Source organism: Antedon bifida, chromosome 1, assembly GCF_963402885.1.
Source record: "Antedon bifida chromosome 1, ecAntBifi1.1, whole genome shotgun sequence".
NCBI lineage: Eukaryota > Metazoa > Echinodermata > Crinoidea > Comatulida > Antedonidae > Antedon > Antedon bifida.
In genome coordinates this window covers 29,443,320-29,459,180 of record NC_136226.1, presented here as the reverse complement: position 1 = coordinate 29,459,180, position 15,861 = coordinate 29,443,320, and the positions used below count along the sequence as shown (strand labels likewise).

General features: G+C 35.8%; 1 protein-coding gene across 1 annotated transcript in view; it reads left to right on the top strand.

Annotated features, from left to right (window-relative positions):
* Nucleotides 1-15,861, top strand: part of LOC144835855 (uncharacterized) — a 108,905-nt gene that overhangs the window by 24,867 nt on the left and 68,177 nt on the right. Inside the window, exons 25-46 of the mRNA XM_078690975.1 lie at nucleotides 5-3,826; nucleotides 4,154-4,333; nucleotides 4,484-4,624; nucleotides 4,995-5,563; nucleotides 5,901-6,112; nucleotides 6,507-6,685; nucleotides 7,068-7,216; nucleotides 7,797-7,988; nucleotides 8,378-8,546; nucleotides 8,722-8,862; nucleotides 9,022-9,165; nucleotides 9,718-9,894; nucleotides 10,242-10,480; nucleotides 10,978-11,156; nucleotides 11,515-11,843; nucleotides 12,328-12,558; nucleotides 12,755-12,919; nucleotides 13,133-13,622; nucleotides 13,915-14,056; nucleotides 14,426-14,584; nucleotides 14,971-15,196; nucleotides 15,581-15,771. Of these exons, the coding sequence (XP_078547101.1) occupies nucleotides 5-3,826; nucleotides 4,154-4,333; nucleotides 4,484-4,624; nucleotides 4,995-5,563; nucleotides 5,901-6,112; nucleotides 6,507-6,685; nucleotides 7,068-7,216; nucleotides 7,797-7,988; nucleotides 8,378-8,546; nucleotides 8,722-8,862; nucleotides 9,022-9,165; nucleotides 9,718-9,894; nucleotides 10,242-10,480; nucleotides 10,978-11,156; nucleotides 11,515-11,843; nucleotides 12,328-12,558; nucleotides 12,755-12,919; nucleotides 13,133-13,622; nucleotides 13,915-14,056; nucleotides 14,426-14,584; nucleotides 14,971-15,196; nucleotides 15,581-15,771 (8,426 nt within the window). The remainder of the gene's footprint in view (nucleotides 1-4; nucleotides 3,827-4,153; nucleotides 4,334-4,483; nucleotides 4,625-4,994; nucleotides 5,564-5,900; nucleotides 6,113-6,506; nucleotides 6,686-7,067; nucleotides 7,217-7,796; nucleotides 7,989-8,377; nucleotides 8,547-8,721; nucleotides 8,863-9,021; nucleotides 9,166-9,717; nucleotides 9,895-10,241; nucleotides 10,481-10,977; nucleotides 11,157-11,514; nucleotides 11,844-12,327; nucleotides 12,559-12,754; nucleotides 12,920-13,132; nucleotides 13,623-13,914; nucleotides 14,057-14,425; nucleotides 14,585-14,970; nucleotides 15,197-15,580; nucleotides 15,772-15,861) is intronic.

Sequence of the window (15,861 nt, the reverse complement as noted above, 5' to 3'; positions counted from 1 at the left end):
TTAGGATTAAGCAAAACTGGAAAGCCATACAGTACTTTATATGAACCTGAAGAGTTTGGTAGTGCAGGTGGTGGTACAGGTGGTGGTCCAGGTGGTGGCAGGATATGGTTTAATGTTACAGACACCATTGATATTGACGGCCTTGTTTCTTCCAATGGTAAAAATGGAAATGACAAAAGTGGTGGTGGTAGCGGAGGAAGTATATGGATGTATTGTGATACAATCAGAGGATATGGCACTATTGCTGTGAATGGTGGCGACGGTGGGTCGTACAGTGGAGGGGGAGCAGCAGGTAGAACTGCTCTTTATTTAAACCAAAACATTACTTTTAGTGATTTCAATTACGAAGCTCATGGAGGGCAACCTGGGACTGGATGCAATTCTGAATGTGAAGGTGGAGGTCCAGGCACTATATTTATTTATCATCAATTAGAAGATCATCGAAGTTTGTATGTAGAGAATGCAGGCTTGCAACCTAGAACCAAATCAATTGATTGGGACAATCTTGATGAAGATGGATGCCGGGCATGGATTCTCCCATTATCAGGTGGTCATGAATTTGCTGGAAGTAGTAATGAATTCCATTTTGAAGAGTTGCAAATATTCGAGGGCGCACATGTAGCTGCATTGACACCTAACAGGACTTTAGATACTCTTAATGAATGGGGAAGAGTTCAGTTTAGCCAAACCGGAATCAAATTAGTTACATTTCACTTTATTCACATGATTGGTGATAGGACAGGAACTCTACATATTGCAGACCAACAAGAAATGGACTTGAACAGAAAAGAGATTGATCTACCATTTAATGTGCATGTGTATTATGATGGTCATTTGGGATTAGCCCCAATCACAGTTGCACATGATGTAGAGATTCACCTTGCTGGACAATTATCACATGTAAAGAATTTTACATTACATCATCGCGGTTTGTTTTCAGTCAAACATGGTGGACGAACAACGGGACAGCAGCCAAGTAATTGCGAATTTGATTTTGTTTTAGTACAAGATGACTCGATCATAGAAGCAGTAACCAGTCCAATTGATGAACCTGGAATTACATTCCATACAATTGGGCTTGTGGTAGAGGGTGGAGGATTAATTAACGGAACACGCATGACATTTTTATCTACTAACATAACTATAGATGCTGGAGGTTTGATAATAGCAGATGGTCTAGGCTATCAACCAAATCATAGCAATGATACACATGGATCAGTGTCGCTACTTGGTGACGTGAATCCTGGGTCACCAGATGCACTACAGGGACCAAGTGCTGGTGCAGGGCATGGTGGTAGTGGTGGTAGAGGGAAATCAACAGAATCATTTGGTGCAGGATTCGCATACGGTGACCTCTATGAACCGTATGTTTTTGGAAGTGCCGGTGGGAAAAGCAAAACAAATGTTGATGGTGGTTCTGGTGGAGGAATTATTTGGATAAATGTTACCGACACGATTTTGATTGATGGAAAAGTCTCAGCGAATGGTGGATATGCTGCTATGAAAGCTGGAGATAATAACGGTGGAGGAGGTGGAAGTGCAGGAAGTATATGGGTTTATACTGACACCCTGGCAGGGTACGGAAAATTTGAAGCCGACGGAGGCGATGGATTGGCAACTGCAACAGGGGGTGGAGGAGCTGGAGGCAGAATTGCAATTTACTTTGTTAACAACCAGACAATGACAGGTTTCCGATATCACACTAGAGGCGGGTTTGGCGGGAATGACGCAGAGCATGGAGGTGCAGGCACTGCCTTTGTATATCATTTGTATCATGAACATAGAACACTCATCATTGACAACGGTGGGCGTGAACCATTGACAACTCCTTACGATGTGCATGTTAAAATTGGCATAACTGATGAAGTTCATTTGATTGAGGATTATAAAGATCTTAGTACTGACAGCTGTAGAACATGGATTTTACCTCAATCTGGTCGACATTTTTTTGCTAATGGAACCTATGATTATCACTTTGAAGAACTTCAGATTTATGGATCAGCTCAGTTAGCAGTACTAACTGATCCAGTAAATAGTAATTTCACCCTTTTTTTCAGACATATGATAGGAGACAGAACAGGTACTGTACACATCGGAGAAAATCTTGTATTTGATTTAAAACGTCCTGTAATTGACTTGCCATTTAGCGTAATTGAATACCCTGGTGGCTACGTTGGTCTTGCTCCTTATACAATTGTTCATGGTGTTAGTATCTGGTTAGAAGATGTCTTACACCATGTGGAAAATATGACTATCCGACATGGAGGACTTTTATGGATGAGGAGTGGAGGATATACTGGTGAAAATGATCCAAACTTTTATACATTTAACGATGTTAAAATACAAAATAACGGGATACTTCTCGGCGTAACATCACCATTAATTGATCAAGGAATATCTATTGATACTCAAGAATTGTACATCGAGGGTGGAGGATTGTTTCACGGAACAAGACTGTCGGTCACATCAGTTAACCTTACGATTGATGATGGTGGACAGCTAGATACCAATTACGAGGGATTTACACCAGAGCACACTACAGACAAAGATAATGAAATCAATATTGGGAAAGGCTATGATGGGTGTAGTTATTCTACAGGATCCTCAGGTGGTGGCCATGGAGGAACAAGTGGAAAAGGAAAAGGAAACGCATTTACTGGTCAACCATATGGAAATTTGTATGAACCTTTTGTTCATGGAAGCTCTGGTGGTGGAACTAAAGGTGGTACTGGTGGAGGTACTGTCTGGATCAATGTCACCAATGTACTTCGTTTGGATGGTGAGATAAAATCTGATGGAGAGTATGTTACTGGGTGCAATGGAGGCGGTAGTGGAGGCAGTGTGTTTATAAATTGTAATCTGATTACAGGAACTGGTAATGTTACTGCTTCTGGTGGATATGTCAGTGGAAGTGAACAAGGTGGTGGAGAAGGAGGTGGTGGAGCAGGAGGTCGTATTGCACTTTACCTCTTGTCCAACTTCACATTCATTGGGTCCTTTCAATCGTTTGGTGGAGCAGATATCGATCAAATTGAATCAGATAGACATGGTGGGCCTGGGACTGTGTTCTTATACCATCTTTACTACGAACATCGCACTCTTTTAATTGACAATAATATGCTTAAGATTCCTGATCATGACGATATGTGTACAAGACCGCTTGAACATTCTGATATAAGTGGCGATTCATTCAAAGCTTGGATACTCCCACAGGCGGGTGAACATTACTTTGCTAATGGACGTCGGGATTATCATTTTGAAGAACTACAAATATATGGGAACGCTGAAGTTGCAATACTAACTGAACCATATGATCATGGAGCTAGTTTATTTTTCCGTCACATGATCGGGGATCGAACGGGTAAGGTACACATTGGTCCGAACCAGATAATGGATTTAAAACGCGAATTCCTTGATACTCCATTCAGCTCGTATGTGTACGATAAGGGATACATTGGTCTGGCGCCAGAAACTGTTCTCAGTAAAGTTTTTATATATCTGGAAGGTACAATGGATCATGTGAATGTTATGAAACTCTACAACGGAGCTGCTTTGCACATTCTCAATACCTCGTCAACAAATCGACTACCGGCACTTCAATATCGGTTTAATGACTCCGTTACAATAAAAGCTGACTCATTTATCCGTACGTGCGGTGAGAATGCTCACAAGTACCAATACAATTTGAATGTACCACTCTTGGTTGTTGAAGGAGGTGGAGCAATTTACAGTAATCATCTGAAAATTGAAAGTATTGATATGGTAGTTGATGATGGCGGTCGAGTTGATGCAAGTGATGGAGGTCATTTGCCTATGGAAGGTCCAGGTAAACAACAGTTTTAGTTTTCTATTCGAAATAAAAATTAATTTGAAGTACCATTTAGGTATTATCAGATTTATATGCTTCCAGATAATGAAAGGAAACTTTAAATATATATGCATTTACAAAACTCATTCTCTATGTTTTAAGTTCCTTTATAAGTGGAGCTGTCTACAGCTTGGTGGTTAATGTGCTTGCCTTCCAATCCCAAGGTCCAGGTTTCAATCCTGACCTAGTGCCAGGGTTGTAACTTTCAACTCCACTCCCTAAGCCTAAAATGATACTTGGTTTAAACAAAAAAAATTGTATTAATTGTGATTTATTAATCTTCAGCACCAGGAACGTTTAACTATCATTGGAAAAGTGGTGCCTCTCATGGAGGTATTGGTGGTAGGGGCGAATGTGGTGGATTCTTTACTTGCCGTCTGAAGAGAAACCATCCCTATGGAAACTTTTTCTATCCAATGGATTTCGGAAGCGGAGGCTATGGTGCTACAGACGTCGCCGGAAAAGGTAATTTATTTTTAAGAGGCAAAAATCAAATGGTGATGATAATATAGAAGAGTCTGTATTTATTTTGGCTCTAAAATTACAATGGCGTGTATTTCAAGTTTTGTACTTGGTTTAATTGTATTTTTCATCTTATTATTTATCAATCTACAGGAGGTGGTATTCTTGAAATTGAAGTTGAAAATATATTACGCGTGGACGGTCACATAGCTGCAAATAGTTTAGACAGCGTAGACCCAAATAGCAGTGGAGGAAGTGGCGGTAGTCTGTTAGTAACTGTGGGCGCACTCACAGGTAAGTTCTAGAGCATTAGCATTTAGATTTGTAATAAACTACCAACATTTTGCAACTCATCAAGATTGTTTTTCTCTGCTTGACTTGTTCATATGGTGTTCATAAACGCAGTAATGATGAACTATATGCAATTTACTGTGTCTTGGTTATAATTAGGCTAGTTAAAAATACTGAATATGTTAAGTTTATCTGTAAGCTGTACTATAAAAATAATGCCCAAAAATTAATCAAAATGCTATGAACAGTAAGGAAATTTAATGCGGTATTTACTTCCATTTATTTGGTTGTGAAATATGAATTTATTTGGTTAATACTTAAGTAATATACTGCTTATTAACCTTTTTTAATTAAAAATGATTTATTATTTTAGGTGGCCACACCGGTGCATTTGAGGTAATTGGAGGAGCAGGTGTTGGAACAGGTGGAAGTGGAGCCGGGGGTCGAATCGCAATCTACCACACAAGTAATGTGACCCACGACTTCTTCCAGGGTGCTTACAACGTACAAGGTGGTACAATCAACAGTGTTTCATCAGAAGCTGGTGCATCTGGGACAGCGTACATCAAACACTTGGATGCAGACCATGAAACGCTTGTTGTCGACAATCGGGGGAGTAAATCTCTTGATGACGAAATAGAAAACATTGGACGACGTTTGGATCTGATGGATCGTTCGTACCCTTACACTCGTAAAAATAGTTACATAACAGCTAGTGGAATTACAGTCACAACCAGTACAAGCCCATATTATGATGATCATCCCTATTATTATAACTATTATCTCCAAAATATGTTTGATCAAACATTGGATTCAGCCTATGGTCAATACTACCTAGCGTATGGATCATCCGCTACTGTTACTTTTGATTTCAACAACAAAGTTAAGTTTGTGAATGTTTTAAGGATTTACCCTGTATGTTCCCGTCCTACTAAATTTAAAGTAAGTTTTCTTTTCTTCCTTTTTTTTCTCTTTCTCTAATTAGTTTGCAATTGTTTTCATAAATCCTAGACCTCAAAATCACCCACAGTGCATTTAGTACAAACAAGTCTAACTTACCAATAAAAAAATATTGTTTTTGTATATTATTATAATTATTTTGCAGTTAAAGTTTATATCATATAAATTAGGATTACTATAAATTATTCAATAAGCTCCGTAAAAAAATAATGCGTAAAAATAGTTAAGCTTCATGGTGTGTGCTCAAATGCACATTCCATTTACTGGAACATTAAAAATAGTAAATTCATTTTAAACATCCAATGTTTAATTTCTTTAGGTGCAAACGGAACTTTCTGATTCAATAAATTATAAAACAAGTAATTATATAAAGCCAAGTTCAAAGTGTACACAAGGGACGTTTCTGGAATTACCAGTACGAAGGAATGCAGATAAGGTCGTAGTCATCATAGTCGGAGATGGAAGTCCTAAAAATTATGCTTCATTATCAGAAATAGAGATATTTGAAGATGGTATGCATACACATGATAGGTAAGAATTTGAAAAGTTCATTTGGTCTGTTTTAAAAATAATTTGAGAGATTGGTACGAACAGGATGAAAAGGAAGGCAAAACAATATATTTTAGGAATAAGAAGTAAGTGTAATGTTGCAAGATGGAACATGTATGTTTATTCTTTCTTTTGACTGGATTGCATTTTCAGTAATTAAGTACTGCTTTTCATAATGGTCCAGTTACAAGGTTAAGAAAGAAAGATAGATATACATAAAAGTTAAAAACTTTTTCTTCTTTTAAGAAGATTATTTGAAGCATGGAGAAATAAGTTAAAACTTATTTCTCCATGGTTGAAGGGAAATACAGTATTGTAGTATGATGTTTCTAAAAGTTCACTTAATTTACTGCTAATCTTGCATTACCACTGATAGGTACAATTTTAGAGAGTTGGATAGTGCTCGGACTTGGATAGAGCCAGAAACGGGAACAAACTCGTACAAATTTGATGAACTCCGAATTCTTGGTGGCGCCCAACTTGCTTTTATGCCAATGAATACTTTCAATGACACTTTTGATGTCCAAATTGGAGAACTTATTGGCGACACAACAGGTTAGTAACATAACTAAGTAGTAGTGCTAACAGAAATATTTTTGTTTAAAAATTGCATTGCATTGCGTGGAAAGTAATTGGTTCGTCTGTGCAAACGCTTGACTCATTATACAGCGAACGGCTTGCCAATGTGTCCATGCTATATTGGAAGACTCCAATCATCCTCTTCACTGTTCCGCTATCCGCTATTAGAAGTGGTAGGATGAGGACGGTGAACGCGCAGACGTACCGTTGCACCCAGCAGTGATACGACATTATAACAAAAGATTTCTTAGATAGTTTTTTTTCCTTTATATTTATTATTTTAGGCAAGCCAAGATATGAGCACTGTAATTTCCATTATAGTATCTGTATCTCTATCTTATTTATTGTTATCATTTAGGTTTTATACATGTTGGATATGGCCAATCATTTAACATAGATGTCACTCACCCGGATGTTCCATTTAGTAGCCGTATCTATGAGTCTGGCCATCTTCACCACCCAAAACGAGCTTTTTTCAAAGGAGTTTCTATGAAGACATCTGGAAAGGTAACAATATAATTTTCAACTTTAGTTCTTACAATTTTGTAATAAGGGTTCGATGGCAATCAATTATTGAAGAATTGTATACATAACCCAAATTGTAGTACTTTACTAATTTGTGGATACTAATGTAGTTTTTTACCCTTTTCACATCTGCATAAATTGTTACAACTTGTAACAAGTTGTAACAGGTTTGATCTCTGGACTGATTACATGTTTAAGTTGTAACAGGTTTGATCTCCCGACTCATTACATGTTTTCACACACACACATACGCGAACCTTTTGAAATCTCGGGAGGAAGAGTAGCTGCTCTTGATGATGATTGGTCAGTTAATACCAGGGCAATACATGCGAGCGCAGTAAGAACTCAGAACATCTCGGAACACAGGCCTCTTGTTGGTGTGTTTTTCTTCCGAGATTTCACAAGCGACCCTCTCGTGAGATTTTCCACAAAATTGTCTTCATACTATGCAAACCTAGTTACAACTTGTTACAAGTTGTTAAATATTGCAGATGTGAAAAGGGTATAAATCAAAATTATCAGAGTACTATTATATCACAATGCCTTCAACTAATTTATATAGGTTACAGGGCTGGAGGACGTTTTTGTTTTTGATGGTGGTTCCGTCTTTGTAGACACAAATGCAAGCTTTGGTTTCAACACTTCAGACACCCAGTTCCACTTGTCAACACTTCATGTGCAAGATAGAGGAACATTTGAAATGTTTGCAAATGATAAGCACATTGGGATGAGTATTGATGTCACTAACTTTACCGTAATTTTGCATATTATTTTTATAATTAATTTTATCATTATTTTTATTTTATAAATTTTTTTTATACCGTAGTGCATTTGTCCTAGTACAGCTTTAGTAAGGATATTATTTCCTAATTCAGAGGACACCCTTGGGTCGCAATGGTGTCCCCCTTAATAGGGGTTTTACTAATGGAATAAAGTTAATATTTTAGATAAATTTAGAGTGTTGCTACAGGTACAATCATTCAATAGTATTAATGATATTGGTAATAATTATTGTTGCTGAACAGTATATTTAATGAAATCTTTTTTAAATAATAATTGTTTTCCTATAGAATTTAGTGGTCTCCCTTTCCTCCTTCCTTCTGTACACAAGCCTGTATATTGTAATATCTTTTGATTTAACAGATATATGGAGGAGGTCATTTCATATCCAACGACCGCTTAAATGTGAATGTTTCACATCTGATGGCTGTGTATTCCGGTGGAAAGATTACGTTTGACAATGGTGGATATGAGACTATTGAAGAAAGAGATCCTGGATATAATGAGAATGAGGGGCCTGGACAAGGATATGGTATGAACTAAACCTTAGAACTCTGTCTACACTATCAAACTAGTGTGATGTGCCCAAACATGGTAGTGATATACCCAAATATGGAAGTTATATGACATCACCGTGTCAATATATGGACAGAGCACGTTTTTTTTTATAAAATTGTTGTTATTTGTTTATCGTAATATTTTAACAGGTTCTGCAAGTGGAGGAAGTGGTGGTGGACATGGTGGAAGTGGTGGAAGAAGCAATGGACAGTCTTTGGTTGGACTTGCATATGGTTCGATCTATGAACCAGTCGATTATGGAAGCAATGGGGGATATGGTTCAGGATATGGTAAATATTTAAAAAATGACCGTAATCTTTCTTGAAAGGCTAGATAAAGAACCACAAAATGGCTATTGATATTATAATAATTCATATTTGAATATGTATTAAAATACAGTGCATATATAAAAATGTTGATTATTTATCACATTAAATATAATTTTCTAGGAAATCTTGAATTTGGAGATGAGCCATATAGGAATGCGTATGTTCGTACACATATTGGAGGGCGCGGAGGAGGTGCCCTTCATGTTGCTACTCGTCACATGATCCTTGATGGCCACATATCAGCCAATGGTGAAACAACATCTGGTATGGTTTTAGAATAAGAGTTTTGAATAGTGAAAATGATCTTGTTAGGTGTACTACTGTACGAACTATCTGTAGATTGTAAATATCTGTTACAATCTATCTATTTTAGTGTGATTTTCCATTTTGTATTGTATATATATATGGAATTTTTATTCTGAAATAAAGTGATCAATCAATTCATTCTAATAAAAATATGATGAATATGAAAATTATTTGATGGAATAGGATAACTGGACGAAGAGATCTAGAAAGGTTTTAATAGAGGGGAGAAGGAGAAGCAGACTACAAAACATCAAGTTTAGTCATTAAAAATAACCTTAGGACAAAGTGTTTAAGACAAGAGCTGGAGCTGGATAGATGTTTGCCATTAATTGTAGAAACATCTAACCTTACTAAATAGATGAATAGTAGTAGTATTATTACTATTGTTTAAAAATGGTATTTATAGTGATACTTTTAAACAAATATATCTCATCTCCTACTATTATACTATTGTTCTATTGTTTAAAAATGGTATTTACAGTGATACTTTTAAACATCACTTTGTTACAGATGGCTCTGGTGGTGGTTCAGGAGGCTCAGTTTGGATAGAATGTGAGGAGTTTGATGGATATGGAAGCATATCAGCGACAGGTGGTGATTCTACAGGTGGAGGGGGTGGTGGTGGCCGTATTGCTGTAAGTTACCATGACAAGACAAATTGGAATGGAACATTCTTTGCACATGGAGGTATGTAATAGACAATCCTAATTATGCTTCCTAAAATTATAGTCTGTTTCGTGAGATCCCTACCTATACAGGTAGGTATCTCACTCAAAACTACCATTTTACTTAATGATGATGATACAAAAGATCAATTCAAAGTATGCAAAAATAGCCTTAATCAAAAAGTCTGACTATTGATTGAATAAAGGACATTTCAAAACCTTTTAAAGGTTTTGATAGTATTTTTAATAACAATTTGATTAACAAATAACATTACTTTTTTATAATTAATTAAAACTTATTTAAAATAATTTTTTTGATTCATTTTATAAACAGAAAATGAAAATATTTCTTTTTTTTTATAATTGAAGGTGACGGTAACCATGAAGTGGGTGGTTCTGGTACGATTTACTTACAAAAGTACCACTTTGAGACCAAGGAACCAATACATCGAATTATTAAAATCAACAATTATGGACTTGCGTACCCGAAGTCACATGACATGAGCAACCCTCGTCGCAATCTATTGGACGGAAGGTACGATGACATCAGTCAGGCTGGCGGCATCACCTGGTTGTGGCATGATTTAGATGATTATTATTTTGATGAGGTTAGTATTCATGGTGAAAAGTACCAAATCTGATTCTGATTGTATTTGTCTATTAAATTATGTAAAAGGACTTACAGCTACAGAAAATGTACTACACTATTAAACTAGTTTGACAAAAAAAGTGAGTGCCCAAATGATATGCTTAAATATGGCAGTGATATGACATCATCTTGTCCATATATGGGCACATCACATTTGTTCACATAAAGTTTGATAGTGTAGACAGAGCTTAAGGACCATGCTTCGTGGCTAAATAAATGTGAACTTGAATTGATATGATAGTTATGAGCATACGTTTATTGTGCAAAATGTAAACTTGTTTTTATGCTGTCTAAAGCTCTAGTTTGACAAAAAAAAGTGTAATGTGCCCAAAATTGTAGTGATATGACATCATCATGTCCATATATGGGCACATCACATTTTTTGTCACAAGTTTGATAGTGTAGACAAAGCTTAAGCTTTCTTTCAAATTATTGTTGTCTTGTTTATTTTGTCAGTTTCATCTTCATGGTAATGCCCACGTAGCTGTCTTAAGCAACACAACATCAGAGGTTGTTGCATGCCGGGGCGGTGCCTTTTATGGAGACAGGAGTGGCGTCATACACATTGGTCAAAATCAGACCGTATCATTTGACTTCGTTGACATCTACTTTGCTGCAAATGTTTTACTGTACAGGTACATATTTGAAAAATTGCAAAAAAACGGCATCCAACAGCGGGAAACTGGCCAATTACAGGATGGATAAACTCTTTTATAATTTACCATGCTTATAAACTAAGTCTCATTTGAGGGTTAGGGAGTGGAGTTGAAAGAGTCATGTATTACAACCCTAACACTAGGTCAGGATTGAACCTTGGACCTCGGGATTGGAAGGCAAGCATGTTAAATACCAAGCTACCGCTCCACTACTTTAACTTGAATCTTAGTATGAAGATAATTTAAGCTAAAAATATTTAATTGTTTAAATAAAGGTTCAGATGGAGTTTGGTAATAAAAAAAAGTATTGTTTCTAATTGTTTAAAATTAAATTTAGGTATGGACAATTTGAACTTCCACCAAGACTTAGCTTACGAGACGTCTGGATGGAGATCAACGGAACACTTGCAGACATCGTTGATTTTAATGTAGATTCTGGTGGTGAGCTTTACTGGTGGTCATACGGAAGATCTAGAGACCAACCTGTAGGCAGTTTCCACGCTGTCAACATGACAGTACGCGCAAATGGAAAATTTGAGCTTCTGACCGTAGAAGACGGCAACATGATGACGTTGAATCTGACAGATTTTCAAGTGAAAGGAAGTGGTTATGTTAGAACCAATCAACTGCATCTGATTGCTACAAATCTTACAATAGATGTTGCAGGTTTGCTATTTGTTTAATTGGTCTGAATGAAAATTTTAAAACTAATTAAAGCATCAAAAAGACTGATAAACAAATTTATTATTGTTTATTCCAATCGACTACCTAAATTTAAATTTCAATATAAACCACCATTTGAGTTGTTCGATTCCTAAATTGTTTATATCTACCAAGCTATCTTCATTGTTTTCCACTCCTACTCTCTCCACCCTCTATTCTCCAGCCTGTGGCTCCTTTGTTTTTATTTCTTTTATTCTAGTCCACTCAGGCAGCGCCTCTCACATGCACTGATGATATTTAATAATAATAATAATATTTAATAATATTTATTCGGCAAAAGTTCATAAAAGTACATTTTACAATTCATCTTGCCAGGAGCAAGTAATAGACATGAGCCCAAACAGAAAACTGCTCTTACTCCATCAGTATCTATAAATATACACAATGATCATTTGATTTATTATGATTTATTATATTTTGTTGAAAGGTGATATGCATGCCGATTTTGGTGGACATGCACCCGACTCTGGAGTAGGTAGTGGATTGGCTAAATCTGGAAGCTTAGAGGCTGGTAGTGGAGGCGCACATGGTGGTCGTGGTGGAACAACATTTAATGGAGTTTACTCAGCTTTTGCATATGGATCGTTGTATCAGCCAATTTCAATGGGAAGTGGTGGAGGTTATGGGAGCAGTGGTAATCTTGGAGGAAATGGAGGCGGTAGGTTGTTATAGGCAAACATTCATTGTAGCCAAGTATAATAATTTGCCACATTGTTTATAGTATATGTTTAATTTCAATAAAGAGCGCAATTAAAAAAACTAATACAGTATCTCAAATTTCAAACATTTACAGTTATTTTAATGAGTGAAAATTGTTTTTTTCTCTTCTGTATGCCATCTATTTGTGAACTTAGGTACAATGTTCCTAGAGATAGCAGATGATATGCGGATTGAGGGCGACCTTCACGCTAACGGTAGAGATGGATCTGGATATTGTGGAGCTGGGGCTGGCGGAAGTATCTTGGCATATGTGGGACATCTTGATGGAAGCGGTAGAATACAGGTTAATGGAGGTTCAGGTATGTTGCACATGAAAATGTAGTATGCCAAATGACTATACCTATATCTATGTGATGTGTTTATTGACATATTTGTAATGAAATGCTCTAATGAAATAATTTGGTTGTGATTTTGAGGATGTATTTTGTGCAAAAGAAATCTTTCTAGGTTGAAAAGTAGCTTCTCTGTAGTCTGACGGTATAATCGTAAATATACTACTTTCTTTAATATAGGTTTGTCAAATAGTGGAGGTGGGTCAGGTGGTCGAATGGCAATGTACTATTACCGTGAACATAACTTTAACGGTGAATACCAGGCTTATGGTGGCTACAGTAACGGTGAAGTCCAAGCTGGTGCTGGTACCGTGTACATCGAAGACTTGTCCGATTCTGAAGTATTCAATCGAAAGCTGTTGGTTGATAATGGTGTAGTTGTTGAATCTGAGGACCCTTCTAGATTTGACAAATATTCGATTCTAAATATGAAGGGACCAAGTACTTACTATTATGATACAACCTACACAACTTACTCTGGAGTAACTACTTCCACTACCAGTTTACCAAGTTATAGATATAGTAATCATAAAAATGATTATGTTTTTGATCATGTGTTTTCTAGAGATAGTAGCTACTATTGGACAACAGCAGATGCTGTGACCATCTCTATAGATCTTCCTTTCCAGCTTTATGTACATGCACTACGTATAGATCCCGTTCAAAATGAGTAAGTAAAAAAAAAGCAAAACAAAAATATTGCACATTAAGATTTAAATTTTTTTAAAACTACACATTTGTTTTCATGTATTGTTCATTTAAGGTAAAACTATTAACAATCTGAAAAATTTCTTATGTTATAAATTACTTTAATACTGACCGTTAAAATCGCCTGATATGTATTAAAAACTATTATGACTAAGGTAAATTTCAATGGCTGTTACGAAAAAGAGAAAAACATTCATTCAAAAGCTGTGTTTTTCTTAATTTTGTAATAATTTAAAGTTTTTTGTCTTTTACAGACCAATCTCATATAAAGTTTCCACTCATGTGTCAGGTGATACCGTTGTTCACACCCCTGATTTTGTTGATACATCTGGCTTTGAAAATAATGAAGAAAAACAACTTTATGGTATTGTGTTTATTGACCGATATATAGAAAAGGTAACCGTTTTCAGAATATTTTTGTACAATCTTTAACCGACCAACTAGTGGTAAATATTATATTAAAGTTTAGATTAGTTTGAATGTGTACACACTAAATGTTTAATTTGTATTGCTGTCTATGATTTGGATGTTTCAACCATCATCTATTTGAAAGGTATACCCCAATCAATTTAATTTTAAACATCATCATCCCCAAGTCTCTACTTAGTGCTCCTTTTTATGTTATTAATATTCCTTTACGAGTGTCACCGATGGGCATTTTGATTCTTGTTCGTTTTCTTTTAGTGTTGAGCCGAATCGCTATTTAGAACCTTGAAACTCAAGCAAGCAATGTTATTAATAATAATACATTATTATTTTATTTAGATCACAGTTGATCTGACTGGAAGTGATGTATATTTAAATGAATTAACCATTTGGATTAAAGAATCGGAAGAGGAGAATAATCAGGTGCCATACTCATCTTTACCAGAAACAACCATTGTGACAGAGGATGAAGAGATACAAGATTTTGAATTTGAAGAGGTAATATTCAAGTTCTGATTTTGAAGTTACAGAGACCATGCCCCAATCTTTGGTTCAAGACAATTTTATTCTTATATTACTTTAGGAACTGAATTTGAATAGAAAATCTCTCTGACTGAAAATTGTATTCATAGTTCATTTTATTTGTCCAAAAGTAAAGCATGTTGAAGTCTATTTCGTGAGATCCCTACCTGTATAGACTCTACATATGCCATTATTCCCAATATGGACACCCCTCGAAAAGCATGTTGAAATACAGTTGCTAATAAAGGACTAAGCCATCAATATCTATATATAATTAAGGAAGCGTTTGTTCTACATCAATCACCTTTAAATTAATATAGTTTAGTTTAATACTATATTACAAAATGCATATTTTATTTTAGATTGAAATCCGGGGTAAGGGTGCACTAGGTATGACCAATGATTCCAGTTTAACAGCACACACAATCAAAGGCGATACGCATGGGTGGATGACGATACGTAACTCACAAACTTTCAACACAACAATGAATAGAACAGTGCTTCCATTCTCAATGTTGAGCTACCCTGATTCAGACATTACTCTTCCTACTGTGCTTGATTGCAAACAAGTAGATTTAACCATACACGGTAATTAATCTCATTTTTATTTTATTGAAGATATTATAAAGCATTTTTTTACAACAGTTTTTAAACAAACCAACTGTAAATGCCTGTCACTAGTTACATAATAAGAGAACGTAGAGAGCACTAGAATTGGCAGCACTGACATTAAAAGCATGTAGTTGGAAAGTGTAACATCTAAGTCCACAGCCCCATGAGAAATTATATATTTTAAAATATTATTATTATCTGTAATATACATTGATACCCTTAGAATATAAGTTTATTAAGCAATCATAGCTACAGAATGTTAAAAAATGCATTCATACCATTTGCTGGTATTGAGAAGCGCATTTCCTTAGTGACTTTAAGTTCCATTTTTACACTAATTTTATTATTTTTTTTATTCAGGTGGACTTCACGATGTGGAACGACTTACTATCAGCACTGGTTGTCAAGTAACTCTTGAACATGACAATGACACGCAATTTAATATCAATCATCTAGATGTCAAAACATTCGGTGATATGTACATTAATCATAATAGTTATGGTGAAACGTTGATTACAGGCACAACGCTGAATGTCCGCAGTGGCGCTAAAGTAAGTAGACAAAATCAATTGTTTTAACTATCCACTAGAACTATATATTGGGGACTATACAATATTATGACATCTAAGAAGAAAATTAAT